We start from the raw sequence: 13,481 nt of genomic DNA, 5'->3' as shown, positions 1-13,481 counted from the left end.
TAGATGATGATGAGTGAATAACATTATTACAACCTTCTAAAATATATAAGTAATATATTTTAAACCCTTTAGCTATTATCGTTTCTTCTAAAATCTTCAACATTCCAAGTTTAACTCTAGTGAAATAACCTATATCATCGAACATTGTTACATGTGAAAAATTTCACCTAAGCTCTGGAACACACCTCATGATGTGAAAAAGATACTCACAATCATAAAATATTTTAAGTCTGGTCGTAAAAATACCATGAACCTTGCATGTCTTCTTGTCCCCGAGATGAACTAATCCACCTTCCTCTAGCTTAAAAACCTCAACGTATTATTTTCTTTGACATGTGTGATAAGAGAGACCCGAGTCCATGACCCAACCCTCTTCAGTCTCTAAACTCGACACAACTAGTGGACCAACGCTCTCATAAATATTCTCATCAGAGGAAGTTCCAATCTAAACATAATCTGCATTGTCATTCATCTACAAACAATCCCTATTGAACTGACATAATTTCTGACAAATAAATCATTTTAACTTTGACTTGTTAAACTTCTTTGATTTGGACATATCTTTACACTCACTTCTTCCTCATGAGACACTTAAGCCTTCACCACTAATGTCAATCTTCAAATATTTCACCTTTAAAAACTCTATGGATCTCACAACCGTCTGAACATAAAACAAAGTAATAGTACCTTCGATACCAAAAATAAAGGCATCCTTAAAGTGCTCAAAGGATCTGGGTGATAAGTATAATAAGAGTAGAGCCTTGTATTCATCATTAATCGTCACTAGTGATGGCAATGGATAGGATTTTGATAGGATACTATAGTATCCATCCCCATACACGCGATTTGAAAAAATCCCCGTGCCCGAGCCTAAATCCGCTTGGGTGCAAAGTTAGCACACGTACCAGTGCCCTATGGGTATGTAAGTATCCATACCCGTACCCCTGATCCGCATTCCTATTGAAAATAAACAGATCAATTATAAAATATCATATAATTTAAAGTTTTTAAAAATATTAAAAAGTTTTCAAACAATTTATTATTGAAATAAACGAACACTTATATTAAATACGTAATGGTAACATTGATATACGTTTTATAATTGATATACATACATTTTTATATAATAATATAAACTAAAATATAAAAATAAAAATAAAAATACATAAATATATAGTGTGCGGGTATGAGGCGAGATGGGTACCAAGGTGTCCATACCCGCACTTGTACCTGCTTATTTTTATGTGTAATTACCCAAGCCCACACTCGTACCCATTTTTGCAGGTTTTTACCCTAACCTTTGTGGATAAATTTGTGGTTGCCCATTAGGGATGGGTCAAATTGTCATCCCGAATCTTCACGTCAATATTCTCTAAATCATTCATGATCTGGTGAAATTCTTTCTAGTGTTCCACTATGGATTTGTTCTCTTCAATTCATAATGAGTGGAGTTATTGTTTCAAACAAAACATGTGAGCCAAAGACTTGGTCATATACAATGATTCAAGTTTTCTCCACATCCAAGCCACAGTCTCATCCCTAGAAACTTCCCTTAGAACTTTATCCTCGAGGCACAAGATAATTGTACTTCTAGCCTTATCCACCATCTCGATCTCCTCTACTTATATTAGGCATGCAAACATTGATGCCCCGCCCTTCAATGCTTCAATATACTTCTATTGAGTTGGGATTGTTTGCATCTTTAGTTTCCCCAACTCAAAATCGTTGTCTCTGAAAAACTTCTCGGTCTTTCATTTAGACTTCATGGTGATTACTTTTAAACAAAACATTTTTACCTCATGTTGGGTACCACTTGTTGTGAGATTGAAAGGTTTAATCACACCAAAAAATTTGATGTGTGGGAAAAAAGAATAATGATAACCAAAATAAATGTCCTTGAACAAAAATAACTCTTTTTGCAATAAGATAACAACTTAACTTGGCATAAGAAGATAAAAGACGGGAAACACAATAACTTGTTTATCTAGTTTGATCAAACGATCTACTATGGGAAACAAAGCAGTTCTCTGATTTACTATATTTTCAAGAGTTATTACAAAAGATTATAAATAAGTTATAAGAAAATACTCTCTAATTCATTATACTAGCAAGCGTTGTTACAAAAAAAATCAGATGGAATACAAGAAAATAGTCATTCAAGTTTTCAAAATCATACATTATTTTTTATCTATGTGTTTCTCAATCTCTCCAATTACTCTCGATATACGAATCACATAAGTCCAAGGTGTTTAGAAGTGTTTCACAATCCTCTTTAGATATCTCCAACGGTTTCACAAATTCTAAGAACACACTCTTAGGAATTTACCCTTGTCTCTCTAAGATTACCACAAGGATTGTCAAACACTTCTCTTTGTCTTCAACTTTAAATTTCTAAAGGTTGTAAAGACAAGAATAATATACACACATATTCACAACGGCTGAAATCCAAAACATAATCCATTAGCGAATGAATCTACGAACCAAAACAATAAAGTCCAGTACACGTGAACCAAGAAAACTAAGCATGAGCTCCGACAGACCGAACCACCCATTACGCCGAATCTGCTGCCTACTGTTGCGTCGATTCCACCGATAGCCTCCCATTGTGTCACCATGCCGGTTCCACCACTAACACTCGTCAGCATTCAGACTGATTTCTACTTTCTATAATTTCAAAATATATTTCTTTTCTTTTCATCACTTAGCATGAACACAGTTCAAAAGGGTTGTTAGAAGGTCATTATAATTGTCCTCCAAACACATTTCCTTTGTGTGACATTTGGGAATCCATAAAAAAAAAGAGCGACAACAACCTCAATCTACAAGATCAAACTATCATTAAAGTAGTCTTGGATTTTGGTGATTTGGATATTGAAAAAGTTAAAAGAAAAGTTGAAACTTTTATCCAAGGTTCGCCAAACAGCCATGCCCGTATCTTCTTGGAAATTTCATTATTTATCAACCACTTCATCCATTTTGAATTATATGAAATTTTACCACTTTAACATATATTCTTAAACTTCACTAATTTTATTTGAAAGTAAAAGAATTTGTTAGCTACTCCCTCCATCCTAAATTGATACATCTATTTTTTTTAAGCTCCAAACTATAATAACTATTCATACACTAATAACAATTCCCTTTGCCCTTAATTATAATTGCTTGTCCTAAATTATAAAACATTGTGCAAAAATATTTATAAATTTACCAGCTAAGTTTGTATATACATCATTTCTTTTTATATTGTCAATTGAAATATGAAAAAGTCACGTTGAATGCATTTATAGATTAGAGATGAGTGTCTGTTAGTTTCAGTTTTAAAAAAATATTTAAAAAAAAATAGATTTTATAAAATAATTTTTTTAAATATTACAAATTTTTTATATTTATTTTTTCTAAATTAAAAGACAAATTTTTACCTGCTATAAATAATCATTCATCGTTAAAAATCAAAACATAGTCGAAATTATAATTTTTTTCAAAAAGTATATTTCAAAAATGATTTTTACTAAAAACTATTTAAAATAGTTTCAAAATTAAATAATTTTTTAAATTTTGATATTAAAACGAACTTCAATAAAATAATAAAATCTATAAAATAACATTTTAAAAATAATTATTGAAATCAAATATTTATTTAAGACTTTTATGAAAAATTTCTTTATAAATTTCTTTACACAAAATTAGATTATTCTATAAAATCACCTTAAAAAAAAGTCAAAACAAACTAATCCTTAATATTAATAAGGAGAGTATATACAAACTATAAACATTTATTACATCGTCAAGTTTCTTTTATTATGCGTAACAAGTGTCAAAGATCTTATAAATAGAAACCAATAACTAAAATTTATGGTGATTTATAATCTGATACCAAGTAAATTATACCAAAAGAAAATTATAACATCCGTAGACAGACAAAATAATAACTTATGACCTTAGCTGGTAGCATTGGTTTACAAGTACAATGATAATTCATCCCTAAAGTGGATAGCACAATCTGTTCTTTTTCTTTCTTAATTTTCCTTTTGATGGATAGCATGCGTTAGTTAATCAGTGTTACCAAGAGACAAAACAAGAGGGTCCAAATAAAATAAGCAGAATCGCTCAATCAAACTAGCATGTTGACAAGTGTTTATCTTTATATATATATTAATCAATTTACACGTTCTTGTCTGGCAATCACTACAATTAAATTGAATTTTGAATTATTTGTTATAATTTTAACTAAACTGGATATAATTGGCTAAGTTTAACATTTAATCACTTAACTTATTTTATAGATTTATCTTAGTAAGGTTGTTCTCGTGTTGTTTGAATTAGTTGAGACAAAAATTTATATAATCAAAAGATAAAATTATTTGCAGTTTAATTTGATTTTAAATTATTGGTTAAAAGATTTCACTTGATCTAATTCAACTTCATGCATGCAATTTAATTTAGATCAATTTTTAAATATCTAACTTACAAATTATAATATTTCATTAGTTTTATGAAAATATAATAAAATAATTGATTTGATGTAATATATATACATATATTTTTATATATATATATATATATATATATATATATATATATATATATATTTTTATATATATATATATATATATATATATATATATATATATATATATATATATATATATATATATATATATATATATATATATATATATATATATATATATATATATATATATATATAAAACTAATACTATAAAATGAGAGTGAGTGATTAATTATAGTTAAAATAAATAGATTAAACTAAATAGTTTGAAAAAAAATGAGTATCAATGAATAATAAATTAACAAAATATATCAATACTAATATAAAAGGGTAGTGTTGGTGTGGTAGTGTCTGTTTGGTTGTTACGGGGGGTTATGTGTTGGAGTTTTTAAAAGGGTCTCTTTAAGAGTGACATTTTCTAATGAATTGGTAGAGTATAGTTATTTTCTTTATGTTATGAGTAAAATGTGAATTTTTTTTTTAAATATCCAGAATTTTAAAAAAAATTTCAAAATTAACCCATTTTTCAAAAAAATTACACAAATGGGCAAAATTTGCCCTAATTGTGTACATAGGCGCCACCCTAGTTGGCGCCTACCCTTAATGGGTAGGGCAAGTCGCCACTAGGGGTGGCGCCTATGCCCAATCCCTTTTTTTTTTTTTTTTTTTTTTTAAATGTTTTATTAATTTTTTTTTTTAATTTTTTTTTTTTAAATATTAGATATTTGATAAATATATTTTTTTTAAATTATATTAATTTATATTAACACTTATATATAAATAAAATTATTACAAGATATATATATATATATTATTTATATATATATTAATTTATATATATATATATATTAATTTAATTTATAAACAATTAATATTATACACATTTAATTAATATATATAAATATTTATTTACAAGATATATATATATATATATATATATATATATATATATATATATATATATATTTATATATATATTTAATTTAATTTATAATTTAAATAATAATATTATTTATAAATTTTGGGGAGAATTAGGGTTAGGTAGACTGGTGTACAACCCAGATCTTTTCCTATAAATAAAGTGTTATTTCCTTGCATTTTCTTCAACACTGTTTCGTACCACCTTCTGTATCAAGTTGAGTTCATGGCATCCCCAAGACCGTCGTCATGGCAGCGAACATCATCAAGGCGGCCGGATCCTGAACCAGTAATCTTAAAAAGGGATGGGCATGTTATTTTCTCGCCTTTGAAACCCCCAATGGAGATGAAATTTTGGAACATCCGTTCGTTGGACCAACTAAAAAGGTCCTTGATGTCTTGGTTAGAGGGAGATTACCAACCTGGTGAAGTCATCAGAAGGATTCAGAGGCTTAGAACAAGGTTCTCATTTGAAACTGGAGAAACGATACGCTGGTGGGTTGAAGTTGAAAGCGACATTGATTGCATCCAAATGATGCATGGATCAGACGACATAGTGTTAACTGTTGTAATTTCTTAGATTTTAATGGTTGTTTGTCATGTTGTTGTTGTATTTGTTATTGTTCTAGTACTTGTTCTTGTTTTAGTACTTGTTTTTGTTCCAGTATTTGTTTTTGTTTTAGTAATTGGTGTTGTAATGTTAGATGTTTGTGTTTGTTGTTCAAGTGTCATCTTCTATTTGGAATAAAAAGTAAACTTTAATTTAAAATGATTTTGGTACACAGATTTATGAAAGTGAAAACTAAGTTGTGGAACTAGATCCACGATATGGACATTTGTTCTTATTATGCCCTAGTTGTCTACATATGCTACACTTCCTCTGCATTTTCTCTGCAACGTCCATTTCAGTTCTAATGCGCCTGCTATTTGGGCGACCACTTTTATTCCGCCGCATCGATTCGTTGTGCCAAACAATTTCCCCGTCATACTCTGGCCAATACGCCTCCAATGCTACCACCGGAAAGGGATTGTCGTATACATTGAGCAATGTTGCAACTTTGTAGATTGGAGACACTAGCGATAATGCATCGAAGTGGCTGTGTGAACACGCTGCAATGACATGGGAACAAGGCATACGATACGCCTGAAATTGACCACAGTCGCACCAACGGTCTGGTATTAGGACCCTATACTCTTGTCTGGGCAGCCCTTGGTTGTGGTCAATTGTTTCCTTGACACTGAAAGTGTGGCCATGGCGGTCGAACTCCGTAACCCGATGGCTGCTGGCTTTGGCGGATTCCTGCCTCATAAACTTCATGCAGGCTTCACTATAAACCTGACTCGTCTGCAACACTTCATTCCAGCGCCTGCCCCTTGTTACGAACAACGTTGCCATCCGAAAATAGGTCGCACTCACCAATGCGGTTACCGGGAGGTTACGTATGCCCTTAAACACGCCGTTCATTGATTCCACAAGATTTGTTGTCATGTGGCCCCACCTCACCCCATCGTCGTACGATCTAGTCCACTTCGCTCTGTCGATATTATCAATCCACCTCCCTGCATCAGAATTTGCCAACACTATTTCCCGGCGATAGTATTGGAATCCAGGCTGGTTTAATGCGTACCCCGCGTTTATCAAATGTTGCTTCAAAAAGTTATCCTTGAACTCCCGCATAAAATTTTGTGCAATATGCCTGATGCAGTAGACATGGGTAGACGGGGGGTCATGCCAGCCATTTGCTGGATTATTGTATGCACTGTCTATTGAGGCGTGCCTGTCAGAAATAACGCAGATGCCAGCTTGTGGAGTCACGTGCGTTCGAAGATTCTTAAGGAAGAAACTCCAACCAGCTGCCGTTTCTCCTTCCACCAATGCAAAGGCTATTGGGAAAATATTTGAATTGCCATCTTGTGCGACCGCCATCAGTAACGATCCTTTGTATTTCCCATACAGCCAAGTTCCATCGACTTGAACAAGTGGTTTGCAGAATGTGAACCCGATGATGCATGGACGGAATGCCCAGAAAAGTCTATGGAAAATTCCATTACCTTCTAGACGAGTTCCGTCAGGGGATTGTGCAGGCAAGGTCTCCATTATAGTAACCGTCCCAGGTGAATACAATCGTAGTGCAGCCAGGTAGCGTGGTAGTTGTTTGTATGATTCCTCCCAGTTACCGTACACCAGTTCAATTGCCTTGGTTTTTGCTAACCAAGCCTTTCTGTATGACGGTGTATATTTGAAAACAGCCACACAATGGGAGATAATTGTTTTGACCTTCAGTGACGGGTCAGCCTCAACTAGAGGTAATATGGAATGGCAGATCATGTCATGGCTAAGTTTGCGATGATCCTGTGCCATGTTGGTGTTGACGCAAATGTGAGCTTGAGATATTGACCCTATCACCCACGCGTTATGCTTCTTCTTGTACGATGCCATCAACCTATATCCACACTCCGGATTTTTGCATTCAATAACGTATCTTTCCGGATTTGATTTGATAACATCGTAGTCAACACAATTTTTCAAGTGCCAGTTCTTTATTGCTAACAGACACTCTTCCTTGGTCCGAAATTGGTCACCCTTCTTTAAGTCCTCATCAGACCTCATATATGGGTTGTAGAACATATCTGATGAGGGCTCATCCTCGCCCAAGTTAAGTGTTGTGAAGTGCGCAGGAGGTGAGTAGCGTTGCGCTATAGGTATTTGAGGTTGGTCTTCGTCTTCAGAATGACGGTTCACCAAGTCATCAACCACGTCTTCAGCATCATCAACCACATCGTCTTCAACGTGGTGCTCAGCATCTTGTTCGTCATCAATCACAGGATCAATAACCTGTGATTGAATATTCTGAGTTGGTTGAGGTTGTTCCAACACAATGTACAACACTATGTAGTCGTAACCAGAGTACTCATGGTTACGAAGCATGTATTGTGTCTCCATGTCATTTTGAATCAATGACTTATAAAACTTGACAGAGTTGTTTTCTGAAAAAAAAGGTTGTTGATAAAAAATTTGGGACACGGGTTGTCTTAGTTTGGACTCAATCTTCCTTTTCAGATAAGAGAAGTCAGCTCCTCTATTTAGACAAAACCGAGTGCATTCGGTGTTTCTAAATAGGAAGCCAGACTTATCACATTCATAAGTCTCACCGTTGACGTGAGCTTTGACTTTGTATTGTGAAGAAGATGACATGTTTTGTGAAGACATTGTGAAGGTTTTGTGAAGGTTTTGTGAAGGTTTTGTGAAGGTTTTGTGAGGGTTTTGTGAAGGTTTTGTGAAGATATTTTCAAGGTTTTGTGAAGATTGCTGTGAAGATATTGTGAATACCTTTGCGAAAATGTGTGTGAATATTTATACTGCAAGAATCTTACTGAAGATTGCTGTGAAGATATGTGTGTGAAGATTGCTGTGAAGATATTGTGAATACCTCAGAGATTCCCTTGCATGCCTTACACGTGTCACACCCTTGAATGCAACACTCCCACCTAGTCTGTACTAATGCATTCCAACCTATCCACCTAGCCTGAACATAGTCTCAGAGATTCCCATGCATGCCTGTTCCCCATCAAGTCTTCACCACCAAGTCTCAGAGATTCCCTTGCATGCCTTACACGTGTCACACCCTTGAATGCAACACTCCCACCTAGTCTGTACTAATGCATTCCAACCTATCCACCTAGCCTGAACATAGTCTCAGAGATTCCCATGCATGCCTGTTCCCCATCAAGTCTTCACCACCAAGTCTCAGAGATTCCCTTGCATGCCTTACACGTGTCACACCCTTGAATGCAACACTCCCACCTAGTCTGTACTAATGCATTCCAACCTATCCACCTAGCCTGAACATAGTCTCAGAGATTCCCATGCATGCCTGTTCCCCATCAAGTCTTCACCACCAAGTCTCAGAGATTCCCACGCATGCCTTACATGTGTCACACCCTTGAATGCAACACTCCCACCTAGTCTGTACTAATGCATTCCAACCTATCCCATGCAGGTGTTTTGGACTTTTTCTACTTTTATAACACATATACGCCAATTAGTATGGCGTAACTAAATGAAGTATTCAATTTAAAGTTGTAATAAAACATAAAATAATTTAATTACAATATAATTATTTGTTTTTCTTTTTGAAAAATATTTGAAAGTGCACGCGTACACCACAATAATAAATATTTGAAAGTCAAATTTCAACCGTTAAATAAATTATTGGGGGATATCAAAGCTAAAATTGGATTCTACTATCTCTGTGATACTTAACTTCTCATCTGACCTGTACAGTGTGACACCTATTCTGCAAGATTCCCACGCATGCCTCACACTTGTCACATTTTTGCATCATCAGATTCCACCAAGTCTTCCCCAAGACAAGACAACTCCCACCTAGTCTGCACCTAAGCATGCCAACACTGCCACGTAGTCTGCACCTATTCTGCAAGATTCCCACGCATGCCTCACACTTGTCACGTTTCTGCGTCATCAGATTCCACCAAGTCTTCCCCAAGACAAGACAACTCCCACCTAGTCTGCACCTATGCATGCCAACACTGCCACGTAGTCTGCACCTATTCTGCAAGATTCCCACGCATGCCTCACACTTGTCACGTTTCTGCATCATCAGATTCCACCAATGCATGCCAACACTACCACGCATGCCTTACACTTGTCACATTTTTGCATATTCAGTTTACTTGAAAAAGAGTATAAATAGAGGGTCATTCTTGCAAGTTTTCATCTACCACTAACACTTTTATTCAGAGAACTCAGGCGAAACTTCTCATCCACCAAGCTTCTTCCTACATTGCAGTCATGTCACTTCTTACCATGGGCCAAGAACACAGAGGAACTAGGGCAAACATTGCCTCATTCGTAAGTTTTTCTTGAACATTGCCTCTTTCGTATGTTTGTAGTTAGTTTTTTAAAAGTCCAATATAATAATTTTTTATATTGTTTGTTTTTAAAGGATCCCAAGAAATTTCGTCAACGTTCACACCCAATGCCTTATCCAGACCCATGGTGCGTACCTTACATAGAGCGTGCGGGTTTCAGTCATGTAATGCATGTCGTAAATGCCACCATTGATGCCAAATTCATTTTGGCTCTGTGTGAACGTTGGAGACCTGAGACACACACCTTTCACCTACCAACTGGTGAATGTACCGTCACATTAGAGGACGTGTACATGCTTTTAGGTCTTAGAATAGATGGTAAGCCTGTCACCGGAAATGTTCAACAGCCTAACCAAATATGTGTTGAAATGTTGGGGGTAGATCTGGTCGAGGGTGAGGGGTCTGCCAAAGCAAGGGGTCAGGGTATTAAATTATCTAGCCTACAATTGTACCACGACTCCATAACTTTGACTGAGGAATCCTCCGAACAAGAAAAAGTCATAAAAACCCGGGTTTACATTATGCTATTGTTTGGGAACTTGCTATTTCCCGAAGGGACGGGAAATAGCATAAATTTTATGTACTTGAGTTTGCTCGGGGACATTGATAGAATAAGCACATATAGTTGGGGTTCTGCAGTATTAGCATTCCTATATAGCTCTTTGTGTAAAAATGCACAAAATGAGCACTGTACATTTTCTGGATGTTCTTTTTTGCTTCAAACATGGGGGTGGTGGAGATTGCCGAGGCTAGCCCCAGAAAATCCTAATGACTACTCCTTCCCCTACGCAACTAGGTAAATTTATGATCTTATTTCATTTTGTATATTTATTCTATAAATATTTGTAACTAATATTATTTATCTTCTTTTGTTTAGGTTCATTACAACCGGACTGGATTACAGTCTTACCCCCAAAAATAAAATTATATTTTATCGTCAACTGTTGGATCGTCTCCGAGCACAGGATGTATTACCACTAAATCACTCAACTTCTAACTGATTTATTAATGTCATGCATTATCGATAAATAACATATTTACTTTTTTCTTTGCAGTTTATTTGGAGGCCATATTTGGGATTGGAACATCAACCAAACCCCGAAGATGCAGCTGTTTGGACAGCAAAAACGGCCATAATGCGGTTCACCACTGTGGAGATGCACCAAAGTGACCGTGTCAAGCTTCAATTCGGAATGCATCAAGACATCCCAGGCCCCCCAATGTCCATGGAACCTTGGCATCTAAAAAAAGTCAGCCACCAGTGGTATGCCCAAAATTGGAAGGAATTTGCTAAGGAGTTTCGAAAAATGTGGAAAGACCGTGCCCACTATGTTCTACAATTTCCGGTGGCGCCCAACGAAATGAAGCCGACAAGGGAATATGTGGAATGGTATAGAGCAAATACCAATCCAGAAATGATTGTGTCTGACCCGTTCTATTTGGACGATCCCCGGATGCAACAACCATATTTCCAACAACAACAACCACCACAGTATTCCCAACAACAACAACCACCACCTTATTACCAACAACAACAACCACCACAACCATTTTACCAACAACAACCACCACCACCTTATTACCAACAACAACCACCACCACCATATTACCAACAACAACAACCACAACACATGTCCACCCCCCAACCAAATCAACAATACATACCACAAACTCAATCCCAATACCATGAAGACTACCAACAACAAACTCAACATTCCCACCACCATCAACAGTCCCAACACCTACCACAATATCAATCCCCCTACTTCCACCAATCCCAACAATTCCAACACGGCAATTTCCCAAGCTCTTCCAGTCCTCCACCTAGCCCCGACACGGGTATACAAGAGGACTACCAACAGGACTACTACACACCACAACAAACATTGCACTTTGGCCAACCCGATTCAACCCTAAACTACCAAAGACCACAATTCGAGGGCGCACCCAGCAGTAGTCAGTTTGTCCCACCGAGACAAAGCTTCGAGGGCGCAGAGGGGACCCGTCTTTCCTACAGCACTGAAGGGACTTCGACCGAACCACAACGGCAAGCGGCAAGGGGGCGCGTTAGGGCAAGGGGTGGTAATAGGGAAGCACCACCACCACGTGAACCGTCTAGGCGAGTAACTAGACCTCCCCCGTGCGGATCGTACAAGGGACCGCATCATATGTGATTAATCATATCTTTGTAATATTTGCCTTGTTTATTATTTAAATAAAAATATTTTCTGTTTATTATCTTTATATCTTTATCTTTATCTTTAAAAATATTGTCTATCATATCTTTATACATATATAAATTAATTTTTTTTCCAAAAATTTACAAATAATATTAATTACTTATAAATTATATTAATATATATATATATATAAAATTAATATATATATATAAATTAATATATATATATATATATATATAAATAAAAAAATTTAGACAAAATATATGTGTCAACATAAATTAATATACTTAATAAAAAACATAAATTTATAAATAAAAAAAAATTAAAAAAAAAAAAAAAAAACATTAAAAAAAACATTAAAAAAAAAAAAAAAAATGGATTTGGGCATAGGCGCCACCCCTAGTGGCGACTTGCCCTCCCCATTAAGGGTAGGCGCCAACTAGGGTGGCGCCTAAGGGTAAAAAATGGCCAATTTTGGCCATTTGTGTAATTATTTTGAAAAATTGGATATTTTTGAAATTTTTTTGAAATTTTTGGATATTTAAAAAAAAAATTCGTAAAATGTACTTTCCGTTGAAGTGGGGAAGATGGATTTTAGAGTTTATTAGTTCAACTATAGCTTCAGTGTTAGTTAACGGAAGTTATATGAGTAAATTTAAATTTGAGAGAGACTTCAGGCAGAGATATCCATTGTTTCCTTTTCTTTTCCTTATAGCGCTAAAGGGTTTGAGTGTTATGGTTAATGCTTCAATTCATGCTAATCTTTTCCTTTTTCCTATCATAGAGGATTTATTGTTTGAGGTTACTCACTTAGAGTTTGTTGATGACACTCTTATTATAGCGAAGAAGAGTTAGGGTAATGTTCGTACTACTAAATCAATCTTGTTATTATTTGAAAATAATATGGGGTGGGGATGGGGAATCTCGAAAGTTCATTGGATTCATTTGGACAAGGTGTGTCTAGATATGAGACATAGTGT

At 35.2% G+C, this 13,481-nt stretch overlaps 1 protein-coding gene across 1 annotated transcript; it reads left to right on the top strand.

Moving 5' to 3' along the window:
• Window positions 1-10,265: 10,265 nt before the first annotated feature.
• Window positions 10,266-12,559, top strand: LOC127115417 (serine/threonine-protein phosphatase 7 long form homolog). The gene is made up of 3 exons (XM_051046972.1): window positions 10,266-11,117; window positions 11,199-11,289; window positions 11,377-12,559. The coding sequence occupies exons 1-3, from the start codon at window positions 10,333-10,335 to the stop codon at window positions 12,493-12,495; spliced, it is 1,995 nt and encodes a 664-aa protein (XP_050902929.1). The 5' UTR covers window positions 10,266-10,332; the 3' UTR covers window positions 12,496-12,559.
• The last annotated feature ends 922 nt before the right edge of the window (window positions 12,560-13,481 follow it).

This window comes from Lathyrus oleraceus, chromosome 1 (genome assembly GCF_024323335.1).
Source record: "Lathyrus oleraceus cultivar Zhongwan6 chromosome 1, CAAS_Psat_ZW6_1.0, whole genome shotgun sequence".
Taxonomy (NCBI): Eukaryota; Viridiplantae; Streptophyta; class Magnoliopsida; order Fabales; family Fabaceae; genus Lathyrus; species Lathyrus oleraceus.
The sequence above is the reverse complement of the archived record's forward strand: the minus strand, read 5'-3'. Positions and strand labels throughout refer to the sequence as shown.